This window comes from Vulpes lagopus, chromosome 2 (assembly GCF_018345385.1).
Source record: "Vulpes lagopus strain Blue_001 chromosome 2, ASM1834538v1, whole genome shotgun sequence".
Lineage (NCBI taxonomy): Eukaryota > Metazoa > Chordata > Mammalia > Carnivora > Canidae > Vulpes > Vulpes lagopus.
The window spans coordinates 15,755,908-15,781,955 of record NC_054825.1 but is presented as its reverse complement, the minus strand read 5'-3'; the positions used below and the strand labels follow the sequence as shown (position 1 = coordinate 15,781,955).

At 41.1% G+C, this 26,048-nt stretch overlaps 1 protein-coding gene across 5 annotated transcripts in view; it reads right to left on the bottom strand.

Annotated features, from left to right (window-relative positions):
- Positions 1 to 26,048, bottom strand: part of ABLIM1 (actin binding LIM protein 1) — a 292,836-nt gene that overhangs the window by 199,144 nt on the left and 67,644 nt on the right. The window contains exons 1-3 of one of the 5 annotated variants that reach the window (XM_041745615.1): positions 13,675 to 14,147; positions 9,719 to 9,869; positions 8,721 to 8,888 (exon numbers count right to left, since the gene is read on the bottom strand). The exons of 2 other annotated variants lie outside the window; for them this stretch is intronic. In XM_041745615.1, the coding sequence (XP_041601549.1) occupies position 8,721 (1 nt within the window). In that variant the 5' untranslated portion in view covers positions 8,722 to 8,888; positions 9,719 to 9,869; positions 13,675 to 14,147. Of the gene's footprint in view, positions 1 to 8,720; positions 8,889 to 9,718; positions 9,870 to 13,674; positions 14,148 to 26,048 lie in introns of those variants that run through there. 2 more of the 5 variants (XM_041745614.1, XM_041745609.1) reach the window with 2 other exon arrangements.

The window sequence follows — 26,048 nt, the reverse complement described above, 5'->3', positions numbered from 1 at the left end:
TGGAGCCATCCCTTTCTTGCATGGATTCATACACCTGACCAACACTGAGGATGGACTGTTCATAGGAGTTGACTCCAATGGACCCGAGTGGCCAGAATCCAAAGATGTGGATATTTACGTAGGGGGAAATAAATCTGTGATATGAGGGGTTTGGTTAGAACTCCAAAGAATAGAGCCAGAGTGACTAGGGAAAAAAGTACAGCCATTGAGACAAGAGACACAAGAAAGAGATTGAGTTTTGCTGATAATGAACTCATTTCAGATATAATAATGAATTTAAGATGTCATCATAATATCTACAAAGTGAGGTCTAACAGACAAATGGGAATGTTCCTCTGAGTCTCAGTGGAAAAGTCAAAGTTGGAGCTGTACTTTTGGGAGTGTCCATCAAAGTGAAAGCTAGGAATAGATGAAAGAGGAAAAAAATCACTGGACCAAGAACTTCTTGAAAGCAAAGGTGGCCTTCTCCATTTCTGTATCTGCTTCAGGGGAGATGCTTCACACATATTTGTGAATATTGCACCTTAAAATGAATCTCCTTGTAGGTTATCTGGGAAAAATATTAGAATTGCCCATGTAGGCTCAATTTACTCAAGTTGACCCTTTGTGCATAAATGCTTGAGCCTCTCAGTTCATTGCATTAACAAAATGATCCAACTCAGCAGTACTTCCTAACATTCTAATTAAAGACACATGCATTTTATTGATTAAAATTTCCAGTAACACAGCATAATGCTATTACTTATCTTGCCAAGAAAAGGAGAGAAGCAGTAAAAAAAAAAAAAAAAAAAAAAAAACCACTCCAGAAGGCTTCAATTCGTCCTCCAATTCATCACAGATAATTTGAAAACATAATTAAATTCACCTAAAAGGATATAGGTTTGCAGAGAACAGATTCAGAAAAATATTGGATTCTAAAGAATATTACCCTTTCCATAATCCACTTCATAATTATAAATGTGCACCCATCAGTAAAACTGTGCCCAGGAAAATCCGAATGTAGCATAGACCATGATCTGTATAAAGGCAACTCAATCAGCATTTATTGAATATCTCTTTGTGCGTAGCCCTGCAATAGGTATAAAATAGAAAAACAAAGTGGTTTGCTTTTCATTTTCTGGTGGAAACCAAAGTACTCTATAAAGGCTTCCAATATAGGACTCTCAAGACAAAGCAAACAAAAATAGCCTGCACCAGGATGAAGTGGGTGGTGGATGTCTTCAACAGGACAGATGGATCATTTGGAGCTGTGTGTGTGTGTGTGTGTGTGTGTGCGCGCGCGCGCGTGTGTGTGTTTCTGTGGTCCTTTTATTTATTTTTTTTTTTCAGAAGGAGAGAATTGCTTGGCACAATTTTTAAACTCACATTGGCATATGGAGAAGCAGAGCAGGGGGGTGGGGGTAAGGCAGCCTCAAAATAGAGAACAGAGCAAATGGTAATGCCTAAGGATGTAAAAGGATAGAAAAAGCGCTTTTTAAGAATATGGATTACGAATGGTTTAAAAGATATTCATGTTAGAGTCATAGAAAAAGTGATTATATACGTGAAGATCCACAGGATCCATGAGGTGGAGAGAAACAAAGTCAGACCAGGCTGAAGGAAACATCACACTAAGTAAACTGACTACCCACCAACCCTGACTTCAACCACACCCCTCCCTCCACGCAATCCCTCCTTGGGTTCACTCCCCTGGGAAGCCCTCTGTGATTCCACAACCCTGTGAATTCTCCTGCCTCTGAACTGCTAATTCACCTCTGAAATTGCAAACTTGATTCACAATTGAGGGTCAAATTCCCTCAAATATTTTCTTAGCTATAGTTTCCTCCCTTTGATTCTCTGATATTTCCATTTCTGATATCCTCCATCAGAGAAATTTGAGAAACAATGAAAATTATAAAGAAATGGAAGTAACATGATCCTACCATCCAGAAACTACCATTAATCCCTCAGTATATTTTCTTGTGGTTTTCTCCCATGAAATTTTTTATGTAGTTCGAATCACATTACCCGTGCAATTTACAACTTTTTTTTAAATCAGAATTTTCCTCCACATCACTCAAATCCTTTGTAGTGTAAGTTCTAATGTTACATTTTTTTATTGAAATACATCTTATGGTAAAGTTTGCACATCTCAAGTACATGGCTCAGTGAATTTTTTTACATCTGTACAACCATGGAACTACCTCCTAGATCAAGATTTGAACATTCTTAACACCTCAGTGAGTTCCTTTCCACCCAGTCAATACTGTACCCCCCTTCCTCCAGGTAACCACTACCCTGGTTTATCAGAGGAGGTAAGTTTTGCTTGCATTTGAACCTCGAGATAATTCACACAGTATGTACTATTCCATGTGTGGCTTCTTTGGCTCAGCATAATGCCTGTTCAATTCATCCATGTTGTGTGTATCAATAGCTTTTCCCATCTTGGGTAGTATTTCCTTTAAGCAGTATCCCACAACCACAACTAATTTATACATTCTCCTGTTTTAGGACACTTGAGCTTTTCCAGTGTGGGGCTATTATGAATAAAACTGCTATGAACATTACTGTATGTGTCCATTTGTGGACATTAATGCTCATTTCTCTTGAGCATACACCTAGAGGAGTCATCAGTTAGCTTTTGAAGGTACTGGCAAACACTTTTCCAAATTGATTAGCTCAGTTCAGACTCCCACTGCATTGCAAAATTCCAGTTGTTCCATATCCTCACCAAGACTTGGTGCTACCAGTCCCTTACATGTTAGCCGTTCTCATAGATGTATAATTGTATCTCAATGGGCTTTCACTTACATGTTGAGGACTCCTGATGGTGGGACTTTTTCCATTTGCTTACTGGTCATTTGAAATCTCCTCTTTTGTGAAGTATATGTCTTTGCAAGTATAGATTATCTGCTTTTGTAGAGATTCTTTATATACACTGGATATGAGTACTTTTTCAGAGAAACCTAAGCAACTACTTTCTCCCAGATGGTGGCTGGCCTATTCATTTTCTTAATGAATTTCTTCTGATGAATAGTTCTTAATTTTAACAAAATTCAATTCAGCAACTTGTTCCTTTCATGGCTAGTGCTTTCTTTTGGTTCTTTAAAAAAAAAAAAAAACTTACAAAGATATCCTCCTATGTTTCATCCCAGAAGCTTGATTGTTTTAGTTTTTATGTTCCTTCTCAAATTAATTTTTATAAATGGTGTGAGATAGGGATCAAGGTTCATTTTCCCCCTATATGAATACCCAATGGCTCCAGCACTATTTATTGGATTATAGTGGCATCTTCATTGTAAAGCAAATGATCATGCGTGTTTGAAACTATTTCTGGAATCCACTCTCTTCCATTTCTCTATTTTTTTCATTTCTCTATGCTAATAGAGAAATTTACTTTTAATTTTAATGCACCCAATTTACTTTTAATCATTTTTAATTTAAAAAAAACTTAACCACATTAACTTGTACAACAATCCTTCAATATTTGGTCATTGAACAATCCAACCCCAAGCTCTTACTCTGGCATGCACTAATAAGCATCTCTGTCTTCATCTCTTGAAACCTTCATCCTCACTCACTATGCCAAAGTCACAGAGGTTATCTTTCAGTTCCTTGAATGAGACACATTTTGTTCCCACATCAGAGATGCTCTTCCCTCTACCAGGAAATCTGTATGGTCCCCACAACTGGGAACCATATTCATCAGTTAGGTCCCAGCTTAAATGTTACCTCCTCTGTGAGGCCTACCAGGGTGCGCTGATCTAAATTAAATTCTCCTATTATGCTACATATTTTCTCATAGTACCACAACTGATAATTATGCAGTTATCAGGATAAAGTCTGTTTTGCCAAAAGCCTGCAAAGGACACCATGCAAGCAGGGACCACATCTATTGTATCTCTAATTACCTAGCCACTCTGGTCTATAATAGTTATTCAAAAATTACTTATTTAAATCCATTTTTGTGTTCATTAAAGATATAATCACTAGGGTTGCTTTTTAAAATTTATTGAAAAAAGAGGCCTCATATTGGTACCACCCATGCTGAAACCCACGCTGTAATAAAATAATACTGTGTGACAGCCACTATTGTGCACATTTATTTACATACATTAGCTCTGTAATACTCACAATGACTCTATGCACTGGGTAAATGTTTTTGCTTCCTGGGGCTGCCTAAACAAAGTAGCACAAATTGATTGGCTTAAATGACAGAAATGTATTGTCTCATAGTTCTGGAGTCTAAAAGTCTGAGAGCAAAGTGACAGCAGGGTTAGTTCCTACTGAGAGCTGAGAGGGAGAATCTATACCCTGAATCAGTACTCCAACCCCCAACCCGCCCCTGGCTCCTGGTGGCCTCAGGTATTCCTTGGCTGGTAGATGGCTGTGTTTTCCCTGAGTCTTCACATCATTTTACCTCTGTGACCGTCTCTGTGTCCAAATTACCCATTTTTATAAGGACATCAGTCATCCTGAATTAGAGTCCACCCTAATGACCTTGCCTTATCTTGATCATCTGCAAAGACCCCTAGAGCCAAATAGGGTCATATTCACACACACTGGGGTTAGGACTCAACATGTTTTGCAGGGGACAATTTAATGCATAACACTAGGAAAGTAACTGACCTAGAGGAAAGAGAACTTTCTAAGGAAAGAAGTAAAACATGTCTATAAATGTATCTTACATAAAACTATAAGATAATAATCAGTATCAGTGAGAGTGGACCTACATGATTATGTTACCTGGGAAAATGGTGCTTTTCCAAGAAACTCAGGGGATGTCAAATTATTGTGTTCTTAAAACTTCCTCAGGATTTCTTTTAATTTTATCACCAACCTCAGGTGTAATGACTAGGAATGGAGAATTCTAAATCCTTTTAAGGCACAGCTTTTTTTTTTTTTTTTTTTTTAATCATAGGTATGTAAAACCAGGAGGGAGTTTATTTACCTTGGGAAAAATCCCCCTCACTGTTGAAGGAGACTGGTTCCTTCCCCCCTGGGATTCCCAGCACGTTGAGATGCTGTGGTCCACTTGTCTACAGCCTATATGGGTTCATGTGAGCCATGAAGGGAGGGATCAACTTCTCCACTATGCTAACTCCACATCCTACAACAGTGACTGGCATGAAGCAGAGCTCAAAAAATAATCGTGAAATGAGTGAGATCGAACCACAACTTCCAGACCCTGTCTTCCGTGTATATTTTGACATCTTCTGCAAGGAGAGAAAAACCAAAAAACAAACACTCAAGGAAAATATGGAGCTTTAATTTAATAGGAGTGAGGCTCTTATCCAAGAGGTATTCCTTCCCACCTTTCCAAAAGCCACACTCCAAACTTCTGTGTCTGGATTTAATGAGCAGTAATCTCTCCAAGTACAGGCCACTGACAGACTGAGTGTAAATGAATAAACAGGTAGTGAAGATTTTGGGGAAAAAACAAAAACAAAACCTCTTGACTTCCCAACAGTATTCTGAGCTTTTTTCTATCTTCAAATATGGGGAAAAACAGTAAGATTGTTAATGAATTCTAAGTGAAATACAATTGAGGTGGAAAAATGCTCTTTTGAATCCTGCATATTCTTCACAGTTAAACATAAATCATCCCTATTAATCCCCTTAGCTCCCTCATACAAATCTAGGTCACATTGGTCAAATAAAATTTTTAAAGTGGCATAAAATCAAATCATTTTAATTAGGTATTTCTTTTACTTTTTTTTCCCAGACTTTTCCCCCCGTCGTTCTCCAGCTAAACAAAAACACTAACGTTCTTAGTAAGCATGGTTTCAAACAGGCTTTTAGAGGCAGAAATGATCTGTATTGAATAATACCATCGAAGAGTGTAGAGTTTTCACTGAACCACATTAACCTGTGGGAAAGTTTACCAATTAAATGACCATACAAGTTTTACTGACTTCTCTAAAACATGTCTTATTACTGCCTTCAATATAGTTGTTCCTTCATGGCCAACAAGCACATGAGAAAATGCTCTGCATCACTTGCCATCAGGGAAATACAAATCAAAACCACAATGAGATACCACCTCACACCAGTGAGAATGGGGAAAATTAACAAGGCAGGAAACCACAAATGTTGGAGAGGAGGCGGAGAAAAGGGAACCCTCTTACACTGTTGGTGGGAATGTGAACTGGTGCAGCCACTCTGGAAAACTGTGTGGAGGTTCCTCAAAGAGTTAAAAATAGACCTGCCCTACGACCCAGCAATTGCACTGTTGGGGATTTACCCCAAAGATTCAGATGCAATGAAACGTCGGGACACCTGCACCCCGATGTTTCTATCAGCAATGGCCACAATAGCCAAACTGTGGAAGGAGCCTCGGTGTCCATCGAAAGATGAATGGATAAAGAAGTTGTGGTTTATGTATACAATGGAATATTCCTCAGCCATTAGAAACGACAAATACCCACCATTTGCTTCAACGTGGATGGAACTGGAGGGTATTATGCTGAGTGAAATAAGCCAATCGGAGAAGGACAAACAGTGTATGTTCTCATTCATTTGGGGAATATAAATAATAGTGAAAGGGAATATAAAGGAAGGGAGAAGAAATGTTGGGAAATATCAGGAAGGGAGACAGAACATAAAGACTCCTAACTCGGGGAAACGAACTAGGGGTGGTGGAAGGGGAGGAGGGCGGGTGTTGGAGGGGAACGGGTGACGGGCACTGAGGTGGACACTTGACGGGATGAGCACTGGGTGTTTTTCTGTATGTTGGTAAATTGAACACCAATAAAAATTAATTAAAAAAAAAAAAGAAATAATAAATCAGAAAAAGACAGTAAAAAAAATATATATATATATATATAGTTGTTCCTTTTTTCAAAAAACCTCCCCTAGCGAAGTCTTTCTTATTTCCTTCAATATTCTAGGTTAGTAGTCTATACGCTAATGCCTGCCATCTGTTTTTGCAAAGTTTTACTGGAACAGCGTCCTATCCGTTCATTTATGCATTACCCACGGCTGCTGTGTTACACTCACAGGGGACTAGTTGCAAGAAAGGCCACTTGGCTGACAAAGGCTAAAATAGTTACTATCTTGTTGACAGAGTTGGCTTTAGGCTAGTCACACAAAGTATTCAAACCTCTCTTTCTTAGCTATTTGCTCCACCAATATCTTATTCATTGGCTTCATCTGTAGATCATTTCCTCAAGTATGGTTAGGAAGGTCCCTGAGGGCTAAAAAGTCACTTTCTTGTCTTAAAAGTAAAAAATAAGGGGCACCTAGGTGGCTCAGCGGTCGAGCGTCTGCCTTTGGCTCAGATCATGATCCTGGAGGCCTGGGATCAAGTCCTGCATCGGGCTCCCTGCATGAAGCCTGCTGCTCCCTCTGCCTGTGTCTCTGCCTCTGTGTGTGTGTGTGTCTCTCATGAATAAATAAATAAAATCTTTTAAAAAATCAAAAATAAAAGTTCTGTCAGGTTAACTGGGGCATTGACTTTTACTTCGGTGTCAATAAGGGTCCATTGGTACCAAAGCTACTGCTACAGTATAGCAGATATGACAGACTGTATTAGTGACCCTAATTTACGCCTCCTTGCAGCCAAGTCCTTTGCCATGTCACTTTCCAATATCCACTCACTTTGAGACTGGGTTTGACCACGGGACTTGTCCGGGCCTGAAGAGTAAGGAGGACATGTTGGTGCACTGGTTCTGAACTTAGGCCTCGAGAGATCATGCATGTTTCTGCTTGCTCTCTTGTCCTTCTCTTTCACTGGGGTGAGGACATGGCCGGGACAAACTGCTGGTTCCAAGAGGAGGGAGAGAGACGCATGGAGCAGAGCTACCTCCAAACACGTAAGTCTGCCAAGCTGCCCACTAATGCCACAGACAGCACCTGCCCCTCGGCAGGCAGACTCATGAAACATAATAAACGATCGTTGCTTGAAATTTCTGAATTGGAATGATTATAAAGCAGCCATAGGTAACTGGTAAAAGTTTACCCTGCCTGAAAATATTTACTGCTAATACTTAACATTTCCTTGGAATCTCCAAGGCAAAAATGAAAAAGCTGGCATTTTTTTAGGGATGTAGTTTTTACGTGACTATATTCTCAAATAGTACACATTCATGTCTCTTGCCAGCCAAAGAACAAAAGATAAATAGCTAATCGATATGATTTAGTGGGCATCTACCATGTGCTCATTACTGAGATCTGAAAGATATAAAAATTATCATTTCTATTATCAATGAAATTATAATTCTGTTGTAGGAAAAGGAGATGAAATGTGGGATAATTAGAGTTTGAGGCAGTAATGGAGTGCCAAAATCTATACAGACTTCAAGCTTCTGGTTAAACATTGTACTTTGTTCGGGTTTTTTTTTTTTTTAATGATTTTATTCATTCATTTGAGAGAGAGAGAGAGAGGCAGAGTGGCAGGCAGAGGGAGAGGGAGTAGCAGACTCCCCACTGAGCCGGGAGTGTGATGCAGGGCTCAATCCCAGGACCGTGGGATCATGACCTGAGCCGAAGGCAGATGCTTAACCAACCGAGGCACCCAGGTGCCCCTAAACATAGTACTTTGATCTCTGCATCTTCACAAAACCCCAAAAAGAACGAGAGAGGAATAACTGCATATAAGAGATGTGGACACAGTTTATAAGCTAGAAAGTGAATGAATGCTATATGCCAAGAATGGGGAGGCTGTAAGTTAAGCTGGAGGGAGAGGTGTCTATTAGGAGCAAACCAGGAAAGGTCTGGTACTGGGGGCACCAGGTACGTACTGCTGAAGGCAGGCTTGTAGGATAAAACTGAATAGGCCTGACAGTGTTTATGGGAAGGAATTACACCTCCATTCCCCTCCTCATCTTCTCTGTGCCTGGAGACAAATCCTCACAGATGCCCGCTGAAGAGGATCTGAGGTGCTGTGCCAAGCTGGGAGGTCCCCTTCCCTGTATGTGGAAATGGGATAAGAGAGAGGAAGCAATCTCTTTCAATTTTCTTTAGCTATTTATTCTCATCCTTAATTCCATCTCCCTATAGAAGATGCTTATATGGCCATCTCTTGATTTTTTTTTCATGGTAGACATTACCTATTGATTTTCTACAAAAGAAGGTCAGGATTTAACTCCTCTATACTCTTGACTATGGATAACATCTAAACACAAAGGTTGAATGTGGCACCTCAAACTTTCCAAAACCGTAATGTGTCATGTGTCGGAAGAAACGATGAGATAGATAAACAAAGAGCCACACTGAGGAACAGGGAGAAAATGTGTCATCTTAGGGAGTCAGGCGAGAGAAAGTTTAGAATCCTTGACTTTCTTGCTTTGTCTCTCTTTCATGGGAGAAGACACTCTTTTGTTTGTAGAATGAGGGACATTAATTACTTTGATGAAAATAAAATGAATAAATAAAACTGATAATAGTAGTTACCCCCTAGGTTTGGATGGTGGCCAAGGGAAGCTTTTGCCTTTCATATACTATTTGAAATGTTTACAGTGAGAGCTTATTCTCATATGATTTGTATAATTAAAAATAAAATTAAAATACACACACAAAAATTTAAAAAATAAAATAACCAAACTAGAATCAAGGTCTTGGATTCTAAGGCAGTGTTCAACAAACTAAATAATTTGGAAGCATCTACATCTCTCAGGTAGAACCATAACCAATAATTATATAAGTCATTCATTGTTAAATGTAAGGCAGTGTGTTGTGAGTTTTTTAAACATAAACATACTCATTTAATATGATCTTATAAAGCAGGTAGTACTATTACCTCCATTTTATAGATGTGGAAACAGGCTTGGAGAAATTATGACATTTGCTCAAGGTTACACAGCTAGTAGATATCAAAGCCATGATGGGAACCAAATCTTTCTGCCTCTAGAGCTCTGTATCCAGAGGGAAGTTGCTTTCCTTCTGCAAGTCTGAAATTATAGGTTAACATTAGAAAAAATTACTTTGAAATTCACCAAAGAATACCATTTTAGCAAGGGGAAACTAAATCCCCAATCCCTTATGGCTCTGGCAGTAAGCAGCGGCAGAGATGGTTCTTGAGAACAAGAGGCAACTTCCTCCATGCCAGAGCCACAGTGAGAAGTGATCTGTGGTCAGATTGTGACCCTTGAATCCACTGGGCTCATCTCTATTCCAAGGAGCACTTCAGCCTTCTCTAGCCAGCATCCTAATCTCCTGAGGTGACTACCTCCCCTAACATCTTATATTCCTATCCTTGCATTCTTCACCCCGTGCAGGTGCTTATTAATTTGTCATGTAGTTGAATTGCTCAGCTCATCTTTGGCACATAATGCCAGTGATCCTTCCAAGATTATAGATATTAAATGACAGACTTATTCTGCACAGTACCTAGCACAGTACCTGCCACCTGCTGAAAGATGCTTAGTAAATTAACGATAACAAACAGAACATTAATGAGCTGCTTTAATGCCAAGTCCAGGGAGGGCTCTATGACACATCAGCAGACCCTCCCTGAGGAAGCTACCAATTAGAGAGACAGACTATTACAGTGAGAGTTCCTTTAAACTTAAAAAAAAAAAAAAAAAAGTAAAATAAAAACATGGGCGAGGCCAAGAGCCTCAGAAGTAAAATGGCTAATCAAATTCATGAATCTGTACCTGCACGTAAGGGTTCACATAGCCAACAACACCTTATATAGGAAATATAGGGAAAACAGAGCATTGAAATCATTTAAAAATAGTCAAGAGATGTGCTTTCCACAAAAGAATACCACTCCCCTATTGTGGTGACCCTTTTTCTAAGGGCACTGTGTGTTCCAGTTCACCTTTTAGCTCTTTACCACTTCAATTCACGTGTCAGCGTGAAGTATGATTCCCATGAAAATTATCATAAAAAAGAGTACCACCAGGCTCAAGTTTCTGTTCCATTAAGATCTTCATGATAGTGGTCTTCAAGGGTAGTCACGGTCCTGTGGTGCAGTCAGAAAGCTAGGGAGCCTGCAAGCATCTACTGCAGGGGAGGGGTGACTGGGACAGGTGCTCTTAAAATTCATTCTATTGTTGACTGTCCTATGAAAACCCAATAGCCAGTGCTCTGGCAGCCTGCTCCCACTGCTTGGGCATGTCCCTGGCAATGTCATGCTCTAGTTGACCCACTGGTCACTGACCTTGGCAGAGCTCATTTGCAGTGGCAGCTGTGACTGCCTCTTAAAGCAGAAAAACCTGTCCAGCATTCCATTCTCTCAGATGAAATCTAAAAGGAGTTCTCATAAGCACGTTGCATTTCCCCCCCCTTTTTTGGAAAGGAAGGGCACTTAGACAGAATTCTTGCAAACTTAATCCCAGTATTCTGAATTGATATCCTATCACTCCAACTTTTAAAATATGTGTTATGACAGAGAAGTGCAAGTCAACAATCAGATTTTTTAAAAGGTTTTATTTCTAAGTAATCCCCACACCCAAGGTGGGGCTTGAACCCACAATCCTGAGATCAAGAATCGCATGCTCCACCACCGGAGCCAGCCAGGCACCCCAACAGTTAGATTTTAATATAAAAGAGAAGACTGGGTGTCTTGTATGCCCAAATTACTATTAATTGTATGCAAACACTAGCTCTAAGCATATCGTTTAGCATACAAGGTAGTAAATCAACAGTCATCTAACTAGCTAATGCCTTCAAGGTGTGCCAGGCAAGAAAGGACAGAATGATGTACTCATTAAAGAGGGAAGGGCGAGTAGAGAAAGCTTTAAGCTGTAAAGCACCACGGATCCACCTTCAGGAATAAGAGACAAAATTTAAGAGTGGTCACGCTTGTTCATTATATATCCATTCAGAATATTCTTCTATTTAAAAAATAGGTAATTGGAATATATTGTCAATTTTCCGAATGGAGGATACTTTTAAAACAATGCAGAGTAATCAAAGTCCTTATGTTCCAAACATAAGGTGTGCCTGTTTTTGAGTCTCAGAATAATCTGCCAGTCTTCCAATTTAATTATGACCGAGATTCAAGTCAACTGTTGAGTGTTCTAGAGATACACTTTCTGTAAATTCCAGCTGGCAGCAAGTGGAAAGACTCCAAATCCCTTAAAAAATATGCCATGGAGTGGAAAGAAAGAGTAGTCAAAAAACGGGAAAAATAAATGAAATTTTTTTGAAAAGAGTTTCTTCCCCCCCCCCCCCCCCCGTTTGACCTCAAAAAATATAATCAGATATACGGCTTACTCTGTTTACTTATAATCTCTCTATCATGTAAGATTTTCAAAAATCTGCCCTATCTTTCCTGGAAATCAAAACTAAAATCCTCTCTTTTTACAGTGCAGGGAAAACAGAGGGCTTCAAGTTTATTCAAGTAGAGACATGCAGACATCTTGAGATAGTCTAATTTTATCCCTTTCACTTAGGAAAAGCCATCGAATCGTAGTTTCCAACTCTAAATACTAGTAATATCTTAATAAAATTAATACACACATTATCATTAAAATTCAGATTCTATCTTCAAGGAGAGCCCAGAGATTATTCAAGCATCTGGAGGCCTTTTATAACATCAGAGGATGTCACACTTCAGAAAGAATAAGGAGGAACAAGCTTCAATAGAATGGGCGTACTGCCCATACAGGGTCCCTATTAGCTTTACATTTTATTATTCTTATGTTTGCCAACTTTTGTCTCCCCAGTAAAATATATGAGGCAGTTCAATAAAGAATACGAAACATTACTAGAGTTTTAAATCAGCGCTGTCTTTCAAAATCATGTTCATTTGCAGGAGAAAGTTTAATGGCACAAGAAGCCACCATAAATTATTCATCAGTTATAGGGTGTGCCAACCTGCAGTTCCTCTGTACCTCCCAACAAGTGTGTACATGTGAAGTGCAACACGGCCAGGCTCCCCGGTGGGAAGGAAGGCAAACCCAAGGCCTCTGGAGGTCCCAGTAAATTGAGACGAGCAGAGCGCTCAGAAGTGAAGGTGGGAGGGTAGAGAGCGTGTCCACCTTACGTGGAATTATCCGCTAGCCAGTTCTCCTGAAACCAAAATAAGTTACAATCTTTTATCTTAAGGGATCCGGTATCAAAAGAGGCAGCATGAATCGACACAGGCTGCTGGTTTCAATGGGGTGGCCCGCAACACTGTGCTGGGCCGCCTCTGAAGTTGGGGTGTTGTCTGCTAGTCCCTGGGGATGCTGAGCCCGAGAAGCTGGGTCACTCCTGAAGCCAGCCTCCCCAGGAAACAAACTCCCACAAAACCCAACTCTAGGGGAAGCATTCTAGGGATGGCATCCAAACTCAAAGCACCTACGTGCTCCCTGTGCAGGAGCACAAAAGGACAACATGAGAAGGAAAGAAGTCATCTCAAAGCTATGTTAACACAGAAGTATGGTCATGGAAGTGGCGTATAGAAGAAAGAGAGCACAGGAGCAGAAATGGGATCATGGGGTTCACTCACAGTCACCGAAGACTCTTTTTTAAAGGGCTCCAACAGTCTAAATTTAATTCAATTTAATTTTGCTGGATTCCCGCTACAAAAGTCATGTCGATTTTAAGACCCCATTATATTAATAATATCTTTAAATATGTTGCTAGAGAAGATAGACATTTTTATACAAAAATATGTTATGCGTATAGAGTGTTAACATACTGTAATAAGCATAAAACTGTTCTAGCCAATGGAAATGCCCTTGCCCTCTCCCCATCTTTAAAGACATGGTCTGCCCCAGGCAGTGCACAGGCCACGTTTACAAAAATGAACAAACAAACCTTGGGTGTCTTCAACCACGTGATGAGGCTCCATGAACTCAGTCTCTCCCCAGGTCATCAACATGCACAAATCTTAGAGCTAAGATTTCAGCTTTTCTTCACGAGGTGCCTGGCCACACGGGAGGACTGCATCCACTCCTCAGAGGAAAGGCTTGGGCCCTGGCTTTCCTCCCAGGAGTTCGTGGGCTGAGCTGGACTCGAGAGAGGGGTGTGCCGCCCAGAGGGTGTGCCACAGCCAGCGCAGGAAGAACGAGAAGTTTCCTGCATGATTCTAGCTCCTTCCTCACGTACAGAATCCTCACCCGCCTCTGCTCCCCACTCTATCTCCTATCAATTCTGAAGACCACTCTCAAGAGCACTTCAGTTCCGATATTGCACCTGCAGAAAACCATCCTTTCTGAGAAGCCGGCATTAAAACATACCCAGAATGTTCCTCAGATTTTCCTCCACTCTGCACAATCCAGAATCCAGATTTTGGTCACTGTCATTTCACAATAACTCAAACACATGCAGCGAAGAAGAAGAAGGAGAAGGAGGAGGAGGAGGAGGAGGAGGAGGAGGAGGAGGAGAAGGAAGAAGGAAGAAGAAGAAGGAAGAAGAAGGAAGAAGGAAGAAGGAAGAAGGAAGAAGAAGAAGAAGAAGAAGAAGAAGAAGAAGAAGAAGAAGAAGAAGAAGAAGAAGAAGAAGAAAGAAGAAAAGAAGAAGAAAAAAGAAGAAGAAGGAAGAAGAAGAAGAAGAAGATTGATCTTCCCAAGCCTTCTGCCTTCTTTTTTCACTTAATGAGTTATTGCCTCACCAGATGGGCTCTTATTACTTTTTTTAATACAAGGATTTAACAAAAATACTATAACTTGAGGAGGTTCCTTTTACTATCAGCCTATTCCTCGTGGCTTTGGACGTTCTTCCCTGACAAAACATTGGTCTGAGGCAAGCTGTGGACTTTGAGTCCGTTTATATTAGGTACAGGCTGTCTGAAAACAATGACCTCATCCGGAAAGGCTCAGGAAAGAGGCATTTTTTTCCCTTTAGTCAGGAATGCCCTGATGCTGGGTTGGATTACCCGCCACCCACAGTCCAGCGTTTCTCCTGGTTATTTTTGAACACCAGGGCTTTTACAAACTGGAAACACTATGGAGATAGAGTTTAAATGGGAAAAGACACTTAGGACAAATATCCCCAGCCTCAGATACGTTTACTGGCTGAAGAGGTGGAAGGAAACTGCCATAATTGTTTTAAGTGTGAGGGTAAATTATTAAATTCCTGTAATAAAGACACAAGCACGAGCAGCCATTCTGAGATATTAATTTAATATAAAGCCCATAATCTACCCACTGGAAGGAAAGACCACACAATCACATTATTTCAATATCAAGTTCGATTAATTGTACGTCCCCAGCTTACTCTCTTCCTCGTCTAAGTGGCTTATTTTGTTTTGGATTGGCTCTGGGGATAGCCATAGTCCTGGATTACCCCATCCGCTGGCCTCCTAGTCCAGGCCACTGCCTGGAACTTTGTGCCTCCGATAAGGTCCTCCTGACTTGGCCGAAGCACCAGGCGCCAGACAATGGAGCACAACTGCACTACTCGCTGATAAAATGCTTGGCATCTGCAGAGCTGTCTTATGTCAGCTGCTGCCAAAATGCCAGTCACATTGATTGAAATCTTCTGATTACGCCTAATGCCTAACATTCTCATGACAGTGATTTCATGCTTTCATGTTTCTTGGTTAGTGGCTCGGAAGTCTTACCAAATGATAGAACAGAAATCTTTCACAACTGCATTTTTAAAAAAATTCCTATTAGCATCATTTCAAATGTAATGGAAGCTAGTTTTTTCCTACTCCCTTGAAATCTCAGATTATGATTCCTACTGGATTTTATGCGAAAGGGGGAAGAAGAAACCACATGTTATGCTGCCACTATTTCCTGGAGCTAACCCAGGACTCTAATGAAGAGTAACTTGCACAGGTTCCTTGTCTTTCATAAGGCAGCACTGTGGAGGTGGAAGGGCAAGCCAGTATTGAAACTTTGACTTTGTGAACAGTTAGCCAATAATATAGCTCCTTCCAAACCATGACCCACCCTCAGCACCCCTCTCCCCCGCCAGATTTGACTTCTGTTAGTTGAACTACAAATACTTTGGTGATTTATTAGACTCCGCAAATCAATTGCTCAAAAATTGTTTAAAATGTATAACCATATTCTAATGACATGGCAATGGTACTTCTGCAAAGTCATTTAAAGATCAGCGACTCTGGGATGCCTGGGTGGCTCAGTTGGTTAAGTATCCAACTCCTGATTTCAGCTCAGGTCATGATCTCAAGGTTGTGAGATTCAGCCCCAACAGGACATGGAAACTGCTTATGATTCTCTCTCCCCCTGTTTCTTTCTGCTCTTTCTATCACCTCTCACGTGCATGCTCTTTTTCTTTCGAAAAGAAAGAAAAATCAGAGCTACTGCTGTGCGTACTTTGCCTTACATAACTCAATCATCTAGGAACCAGGAGCATGAGCCTCTCCCTCAAAACCCCTCAGAACTCTTCCCAGGAAAGCAATCATCAGTCAGCAAAATTAATGAATAAAAACGTTTTAATTTGCCTAGGTACCTATATTTGAGAAATGCTTGATTAAGCGTTGTTAGACAGGTTTCTTAACCACGGACTTCTCAGAGACATTAATATGCATGGATGCCATGTAACTCTGTAAGAGACGAGGAATAAGATAAGAAGCATCTCCTAAATGTATTTGGCCAGAGAACCCTAAACCCCAGCACAAATAATAACTCAGCACAGAACAGAGTTTGGAAAACTCTGCTTAGGGGAAGGAGATCGCTAGATGGGATTTTTGAGATCATTCACCTCATAGCGTCAGAGATGAAAAACCTTGAAGCCAGAGGAATTTAGGAACCTGCCCAAGGCTGCACAGAATGCAGAAGCAGGTCAACTCCGCCTGGCAATGTTTGGTTCTGCTGTGGGGGGGCTTTGAGGGGCCACGGTGCCTGGCTCTGTGTGCGCAGAAGGTATGGGCCCCAATGATGCTACCACACCCTGGTAACAGACATGCTGCATGTTCTTCAGCAAACAGCACGTCTTACAACAGATCATGTTAAAAGAGCTGGCCTAGGAGATGAGGATCATGAGATTTATGACAGAGCTGAGAGAAAAATAGCAGAGGTCAATAACAAAACATGCATGGGGCCCTGGCCTCACCTTTCAAACTCAGCAGAAGAGAAAGAAACCTAAAGCAAACTGAATTCCATAAGAAAAATGATTCCCTTGGGAAAGATGAAAACTACATTTCTTAAAAGGTCATATTCAATAAGGAAGAAGACCCTTCCAGACCCTAACTAGAAAGGTACAGGAAAAAAAAATCAAGAACTCATTTGTCATTCCCCTTGAACTTGTGATCCAATGATACTCCCTTATAAGCCCAGATGGTTGGCACCAGTCCAAGCTCAGCTCTGTGACTCCATTGGAAGGATCAACTTTAAGAACTGAATGAACTTGCAGTTCACCAACCTCTTAAACACAAAGCACTCTTGATGGTGGCTCAATCTGGAAAGAGTCTTTATAGTGCACAAGTATCTCTGTGCTATCGGACCTACGTTCTGCTTATGCTTTCCAGGTGGATCCCATGTGATTATTTTTATGACCAGAAATGAAATTTTATGGACTTTACTAAGTTAATATCGATGCCTCTTACATATGGTCATGACTATCCGCTTCGTAAACTGCAAATAGAATAGCCTCATCACTATTCATAGCTCACATTTACTGAGAACTCTCTCTCTACAGGCATTGAAGATCCCCTCAATGATTTCTTATAACCCTCTGAGGCAAGCACCATCATGATCTCCACCTTAAAGATGAAGCAACTGAAGTAGAGAGAAGTGCAAGAAATTGTCCAAGGTCACACCCCCTGCGAGAGATACAGCTGTGGCTTGGGCCCAAGCAATCAGGATTGGAGGCCATACCCAAGATGCTGAAACTTCCTCAAGATATTAAAACAGCTCAGGGAGAATGATTATATCAGAGAAAATGCCAAAGCCATCTCCACATCTGAAATTATGATGAGTTGATGCAAAGCATGAGTTTAGCAGTGCATGGGTTACTGCAAAGAGGGCAGCCTGGGTAGCTCAGCGGTTTAGCGCCGCCTTCATTCAGCCCAGGGCATGATCCTCGATCCCCCCAGGATTGAGTCCCACGTCTGGCTCCCTGCATGGAGCCTGCTTCTCCCTCTGCCTGTGTCTCTGCCTCTCTATTTCTCATGAATAAATGAATAAAATCTTTTTTTTTTAAAAAAAAAGAGTTACCGCAAAGGGGGAAGAAGCAGAAACAATGTACTTAGTGGTTGCCATCAGAAACCACCTCCATCGCCCTCCCTACCACCACCATAACTAAGGAGTTGACGACAGTGGACTTATTAGCTCCTCAACCCCTTATCCACTCATCTGCCTAGACTCTCGCTCTCACCTGCCTTAGCTGGACTACAGGGGATTAAAGGCATTCTGTATTCCCTGCCAAAATAACAGGCATTTCTCTTCAGTGGCTCATTTGACACAAATAAGCTGTAGGGACTGGGGGATTCCAATCTTTCCATGCTTTTGAAAAAGTGGTGAGGATAAGGTCTACAAGGAAGAAAATCACTGCAGAATGCAGAGGTCCTACCTCACTTTCATTGTAAGAGGATCAAATGTTAGGTTAAATCATAATGACTTACTAGAGTCTGAATTTTTTTTAATTTTTTTATTATTATTTATTTATGATAGTTACAGAGAGAGAGAGAGAGAGAGGCAGAGACACAGGCAGAGGGAGAAGCAGGCTCCATGCACCGGGAGCCCGATGTGGGATTCGATCCCGGGTCTCCAGGATCGCGCCCTGGGCCAAAGGCAGGCGCCGAACCGCTGCACCACCCAGGGATCCCTAGAGTCTGAATTTTTATAATTTCTACATTAATTACCGTTTGGCTTACAAGTGATAGATGACTGTGGCAACTGCAAAGTATTCCACACCTAGCTTCACCCCTAGAGAATGATGGAGGATATTTATTGACTGTATTATAGACAGAGGGCTGCATTTTGCATGGAATTTTGGTTTTTGGAGGGTAGGAAACAGAATTAACATCCAAAAGATACATACCTGCCCTGGCAATGTTACTACATAGTTCTAGGTCACCTATACCTTTTGCTGTGGGTACCACTCCCAAGCTGGTCCACTGTCTTTTTGGAAGCTGCATTCAGAGTTAGTGGGAAAAGAAAATATGGCACATTTCATTGAGGATGAGAATGTTCCCTCAAACCACTGACTCTGATTCAACCTCCCAGCTCACTTTGGGGGACTTTAAATTTAACGTTCTGTATGACCCTGCCTAGTTAACAGTTTGCTGACCATAAAACAATCATATTTAGTCTCTACTGCAAGCAACCATTTACTCATGGTCACATGCAAACTCATTATTCCAAATATGTTCTCACTGACTTTTGAAAATCTTAATGGTTTGTCTCTGCCTGCTTTCAACTTTCATTTGATGATCCAAAGGGAGCTGGACTAGTTTGTAACTATGTGTATCACAATTTTATGAATCTAATCAAAAATCAAAACAAAAATCTTCCTACTCTTCAAAATTCAAGAGAATAAGTCTAGTTTAAGGGATTTTAATGATACGACAAAAACAATATGCATTAAGCCTTTCAAAATAAGTCAACCCTGAGGATGTTTTGCTAAATGTTTTTAAGCTTCCTAAAAAACAACCTCTAGGTTCAAGGACAAAGTTGCCTTTAGCAGTCAAACACCTCTAGCAAACAGAAGCCTTTAGATATGCACATTCCTTTGAGCACACAGACAGGGAGTATGGAAGCTGGGGGTGGTGTGTGTCTTTAGATCATCTAGTCTGGATGTTTTGGAGCTCATATACAGAATAATCAGGCTTTCAGGGATTGGTGAGGGGTTGGGGGTGAAGGGTTGATTCTGGGTTCCACCCCAACTTCCACCAAAGAAACTGTGTCTCATCTACTTCATTTTCTGGGCCTTTATTTGAAGAAAGGGTTCCATAGCTAAAAACAAAACATACTCTTTGAAAAAATGCCCATCCTGTCCAATATTTTCATTTTAGAAAGGAAAAGGAACGGAAAGCCAGGTGAATGAGCAGTCAAGGCAGGGTTACACCAGCCAGGGGTTCTGAGTAGCATACTCCAATGCAAGCACTTTCCCCAAACTGCCAAGTCCACAGCCCCCAATAAACAGGTCCTCAGTCCTTGTCCATGAACACCCTCAGGTCTACCTGCTGCGAGTCCTACTAGAACTGCCCACAGCCCTACAGCACAGGCTTGCAGTTGTGGTGGTGGTCTTGTTCTTGTTCTTATCCTTATCTTTATCCTTATTCTGATTTTAGCTTTTCTAGAGTACTAGATAGGTGCAGGACAGGAGCAAGAGTCCTGCTGATGGGAGGTGAAAAATGAAACCTTCTGAAGTTTTATGTAAATTAATAGAAAATAATATTTGGTTGATAAAAGTTGAGTTTACACTCAAATTAGGATGGGAGCATGGTATGTCCTGCTTGCTGTGATCGTCATTCTCAAAGTTTTGTTACTCAGCAAACCACAGCCAAGCTTACGGTGTGGGGTCTTGTCCCACGCCTTCCACAATTCCAAGCCTCTGTGGTTGGTCTGGGATTGCATTCCAGACAAACACCACAGTCGCTGGTTCCAGGAGGATGGGTGCTTCATTTTGTAAAACAAGATGAAACCAAAGTGGGAGGAACAAAAACTAGTAAATTAAAGTGAACTATTCCAGCTATCCCTGGGGGCTGTGGTTGACATGAGGTTCCTTTATTTATTATTTTTTTAAGATTTTCATTTATTCATGAGAGACACACATGGCGGGGGGCAGAGACACAGGCAGAGGGAGAAGCAGGCTCCATGCAGGGAGCCTGACGTGGGACTCGATCCCGGGTCTCCAGGAACAGGCCTTGGGCTGAAGGTGGCGCTAAACCGCTGAGCCACCCGGGCTGCTCGACATGAGGTTCCTTTAAATAAACTCCTAAGATGATTCTGGTTGCCATCCACCAGGTGAGTGGTCTGAGCAAGTTATATTATCTATATGTGTCTCGGTTTTCTCGCATGTAAAATAGGGATAATTATAGCACCTACTTTTTGGGGTGTTGTGAGAATTTAAGGAAATAGTTCCTGGTACATAGTAACCTCTATATAAATACTAGTTATCATAGTTATTCTTCTTATTAAAAAAAAAAAACTAAGTACTAGATAAAGACCAGGGGCCAGAAAGTAGCAAGAGCCCCAGCAATTTAAAATGAGAAATGAAAAAAAAATAAATAAATAAAAATAAAATAAAATAAAATGAGAAATGAGGGGTGGCAGGGTGGCTCTGTTGGTTGGGCATCTGCCCTTGGCTCAGGTCAAGATCTCTGGGTCTTAGGATTAAACCCCATGTCCAGCTCCCTGCTCAGCAGGGAGTCTTCTTCTCTCTCTCCCTCTCCATCTGCCCCTCCCCACCCCTGCTCTTGATTTCTCTTTCTCTCTCAAATAAATAAAATCTTAAAAGAAATTTTAAAAAAAGAGAGAACAAAATGAAATTGTTCTGAAGTTTAATGTAAATCAATAGAAAATAACCATTGGTTAATAATAGTGGAATTTACAAGTTGGAATCCTTGTCAGCCTCACTGTCTAATCTAGGGTCTTGCTGCTCCAAGCCCCCTGGAGCAATAGTATCGCCATCACCGGGAACTTGTTAGAACTGCAGAGCCTCTGGGCCCACCCCAACTCTCACCAACCAAATCAGAATCTGCCTTTAAACAAGGTCTCCAGGCAATTTCCCAGCCCATAAGAGCTGGAGAAGGCTGCTTTATGGAGTATACCGAGATTTCCCTGTTTGTAAGTGAAAGGAGTAAGACCTCATTCTACAGTTACATCTCCACACATTATCCTAAATTCTACAGCCCTTTCCAGCAGCAGCCCTCATGTTACATGGTTTCACTAACCTGAGTCTTAAGGCGGATGCTCCTTTTATGGGACGGAATAATAGTTCAGGAGGGCATCCAAAGCCACAAAGTCACCTCTTGTTAGTAATGTCCATGATTTGAAAGCGTCATCATCATGATCATCCGCCAATGGCTCACATTCATAGAGCTCTTAAAGTATGCGAGGATTATTGCAGATTAGTGCAACGAGCTTTCCAGATGTTCTCATGTACTCTCAAAACCCTTTCAAGTAGGGGTTACTCTCCCCATTTTACACAGGAGGGAACTGAGCTCAGGGAGGCAACATCACTTTCTTAATGCAAAAGGGCCTTTCTGAAGTCAGCTCTCTTACTACAAAGTATATGCCTATGACATCCAAGTCATATCTCTGTGGAATGGGGAGCAGTGATTATCTCTCTTTGTATGTGAGGAAAACTGAGTCCACAGAGTGAAAAAACTGTATAGAATCAACCACCTAAGGTCAGAAGTCAGGCTGTTAGGGTTCAAGTTTTTCAAATTAAAGAATTCTGCTGCCAGAAATGCCAGGGTGCCTGGGTGGCTCAGTCAGTTAAGCATCCGACTCTTGGTTTTGGCTCATGTCGTGATCTCAGGGTCATGAGATCAAGCCTGTGTTGGGCTCTGCACTGGGTGTAGAGCCTGCTTGAGGTTTTCTCTCTCTCCCTCAGAACCCCCACCAAAGAAATGCCAATGATAATGCAACAGCAAGGAAGAGATGGGGAGGAAAACCCCATATAAAGTGAAAAGGACATTTTCCATTCATGAAGTTTTGCACAACCAAATCAAGGGACTTCACATTTTTATCTCAGTGGTCAAGAGCTGACTGGTGTGTCAGATTCTTTGGCAAACTAGAACATCCAGATTTTTATTGCCATCACTTGTGGCAACTGGTCCTCGTCAGCATATCACAGCTAACGTCCCACACAATCATCCTTGCACACCTGGGAAATTCCCCCAGTGACAATCTCTCTGACTTCCCTCGCTACATCTCTATCCATGTTTGATACCAAAGAGTTCAGCAAGATCAGTCACAATCTTTCCTTGATAGCACCATCATCGTAAAGTTAAAGATGCAGGTTTTAGGATCAAGAGGTCGGGGCTGCTGGCCCAGGCCCCAAAGAATGCCTTCCATCCTCATCCCTGAGGGCAGCAGGGAAAAAAACAGAATTTGTTGACTTTGGACTCTATTAGTTTGTGAGGGCTGTCACAACAAAATACCACAAATGGGGATACTTAAGCAACAGAAATGTATCTTCTCTCAGTTCTGGAGGCCGGAAGTCCAAGATCAAGGTGTCCACTGGGTTTGGCTCCAGAGGCGTCTCTCCTTGGCTAGCAAATGCCCACCTTCTCACTCTGTCCTCATATGGTTGTCCCTCTGTGCGTACATGTGTCTGCTACCTCTTCCTCTGTGTCCAAATATCTTCCTTTGTGTGCTTCTTGTAAGGACACCAGTCACGTGAGATTAGGGCCCACCCTAATGACCCCATGTTAACTTAACTACCTCTCTAAATTAAAGGCCTAATTTCCAAAAACAGTCACATTCTGAGGGACTGGGAGATAGGGGCTTCAACATGTGAATTCTGGGAGGACACAATTCAGCTTATAACGCACGCTAACTGGATCTTGTCATCCATCATCACCAAGTCCTAGTGCTAGGCTGAGGCCAACTCATCCAGTCCTGTAAGAACAAGAGTTTCTAAGAATCTGAATCTTTCAGTCCTTCGACTCACAGAACCTGGAGGAGGAAGAAAAAGAACAGAGTTCCAGATCAGACCTTAGCTTTTCTGGTCTATGCTGTCAGAGACAAATAATTCTCAGCCTCCCTTTCTATCAACATAGCCTCTCTTCTTCCCCACCCCCACTTGTCATGTGCTTATGTAAGGTCACTCAGAGGTGGGTTTTGAAAAACCTAAGTGCCACTTGTAAAACAGTCTGAGTTAGAGATGAGCAGTTGCTAAAAAGTATGAGCTGGAATGAAATGCTGGAATCTGGCAGCCCTTAAGGCCTCTCGTGCCCTGCGGTAAATGCTCCTGAGTATGGGATGGATGAGTCCTGGGGAGCTGGCCCTGGCCTCCCAGACAGCTGTTTGCTATGGTAGGACAGCCAGGAGGCAAGAGCAGCCCCAGGCTGGCCCACTCAGCCTCAGAGGCAGCACCAGCAAATGTCAGCAAGTAGGAGGGAGGAAACCCAACACAGTGCAAGTGTGGCAGGAGGTTCTGGCTTCACAGTGTTGTACGGATGGCTTCTAACAACGATTGGTATTATGGACATTATGCGTTCATGGGCACCTAAACCATGATGTCGTCATAGGAATAGTGCAAGATGAACATAAGAGTGGCACTTAAACGATGAAAGAGAAAACCCACATGCATCATTCAAGCTAAAAAACCTCTAATTTAGACTGCCATAAATTTCAGTTTTAGTAATTCGGCTATTCTTTACATCATCAATGTTTAAACTTGCTTCCCCAAACCTAGTCATATTAATATAAAGTTCTATAATTTCCCTGAGGCTTTTAAAAGTTTATTTTGCCATTTTGGGTGGTGTAAGTGCTAAAAGGTAAAAATTATTTTAGATCAATATATTAAATATATTAAAGATTATGCTTTAGAGACCTCTTGTACATGCAGACCAACACTACTATAGTGGAAAATTAACACCAGCAAGGAAACAAAAGAAAATAATCAATCCCCCAAATAGGAATCTCCTTTTTAGTTCATTTACATAGATGAAGAAACAACGAAGAATTACAAGATATTTCCAGAAAACAACCAGCACAAAGTGGGACGAAGATGAAAACAGAAACATAGGATTCTAGAGAAAACATGTAACTCATGCAACAGAAGAGGCCCTAAACACAAGCTCAAATTCAATTCATATCCTTTAAGGTATCTGAGAACACACTGTACCCATGAAATAAAAATGGTGAAGAAAATTAAAGGAGCCTGAGAAAAATAGAGTTTTGGGAAATTAAAAATTATTATTAGGGGTGCCTGGGTGGCTCAATCAATTAAACGTCCAACTCTTGATGTCAACTCAGGCCTTGATCTCAGGGTCATGAGTTCAAGCCCCCACCCCCATTAGGCTCCATGCTGGGGATGGAGCCTACTTAAAATAAATAAATAAAAATCATTACGAAAATAAAAGAAATTCAACAGGCTAGAAAAAATGTCAAGATCTCTAACAAGGTAGAGTAAAATATAAAAGACACTGAAAATGTGAAAGAAGAATTAAGAGAGGTGGAGGATGTCTAGCATCCATTTTAATAGGAGTCTCAAAAAGAGAGAACAAAGTAGAAGGGAGTAAATAATAACAGAAAGTTCTCCATATGTGAAGAAACTGATCTTTATATGGAACGGCCAAGCCAGGTGCCAAATAAGAAGGAGACAAAAGACAAACAGCAAGACATGTCCTGGTGGAATTTCAAAACTCTGAAAATACAGAGAAGATCTACAAAGAGATCAAGAGTATCTATCAGAGACCAAATCAGGCTCCCAAGAAAGGAAAAGAATTCTATACACCACCAGACTTGGCAGACCCTCGGGATGTCAGAAGATAGTAAAACAAAGCCTTTTGAGTTTTAAGGAAAACACAGCTTTGAATCTGGATATCTGTACCAGGCCCATCAAGTATGTGGGCAAAATAAGGCATTTTTCAGACATGCAAGGATTCAATTTACCTCTCATGCACCCTACTGAAAAAAAGTTACTTGAAGATTAACTCATACAGAAGGAAAAATTAGGGTGGCTCAGTCATTTAAGGCTCCTACTCTTGATCTCAGCTCAGGTCTTGATCTCAGAGTTGTGAGTTCGAGCCCCACACTGGGCTCCACACTGGGTGTGGAGTCTAATTAAAAGAAAAAAAATTAAAAAGAGAAGGAAAAATTAATCCTCAAACATAAAGTTACTGATTCCAAAAAAACTTAGAATTAGTTTAAGAATCAAATGCGGGGGGTTGGTGGTAGGGTAGAGAATCCCATAATGGCAGTTACGTCATAGATCTAGAATCCAGTGAGTCCAAATTAGAACATGGTCAGAAAGTTCGAAGAAAGCATCTTCAAGAAAATATATTTCATTCAACAAGTTAGTATGATTAAGAGGATGGAAGATCTTGGTGATGCTATTGATACATACATTTTGCTTAGGAAAAAAGTTAGAAGCTTTATATAACTTAAAAATCTGTATAAGAAAATCACGGTCCAAATGTGAAGCAAACTAAAAAATAACATAATTTTGAGAAAAGAAAAAGATTTTGGAAAAGGGCATTTTGGTGATGATGCTTTGATAAATGCCAGAACATTGCCTTAGAGTAAAACAGACTTCGTTGCACAAAATCCTAATTCCTTCCCTCTAGATGCAATCACGTATCACTTCTGCAGTTAAGA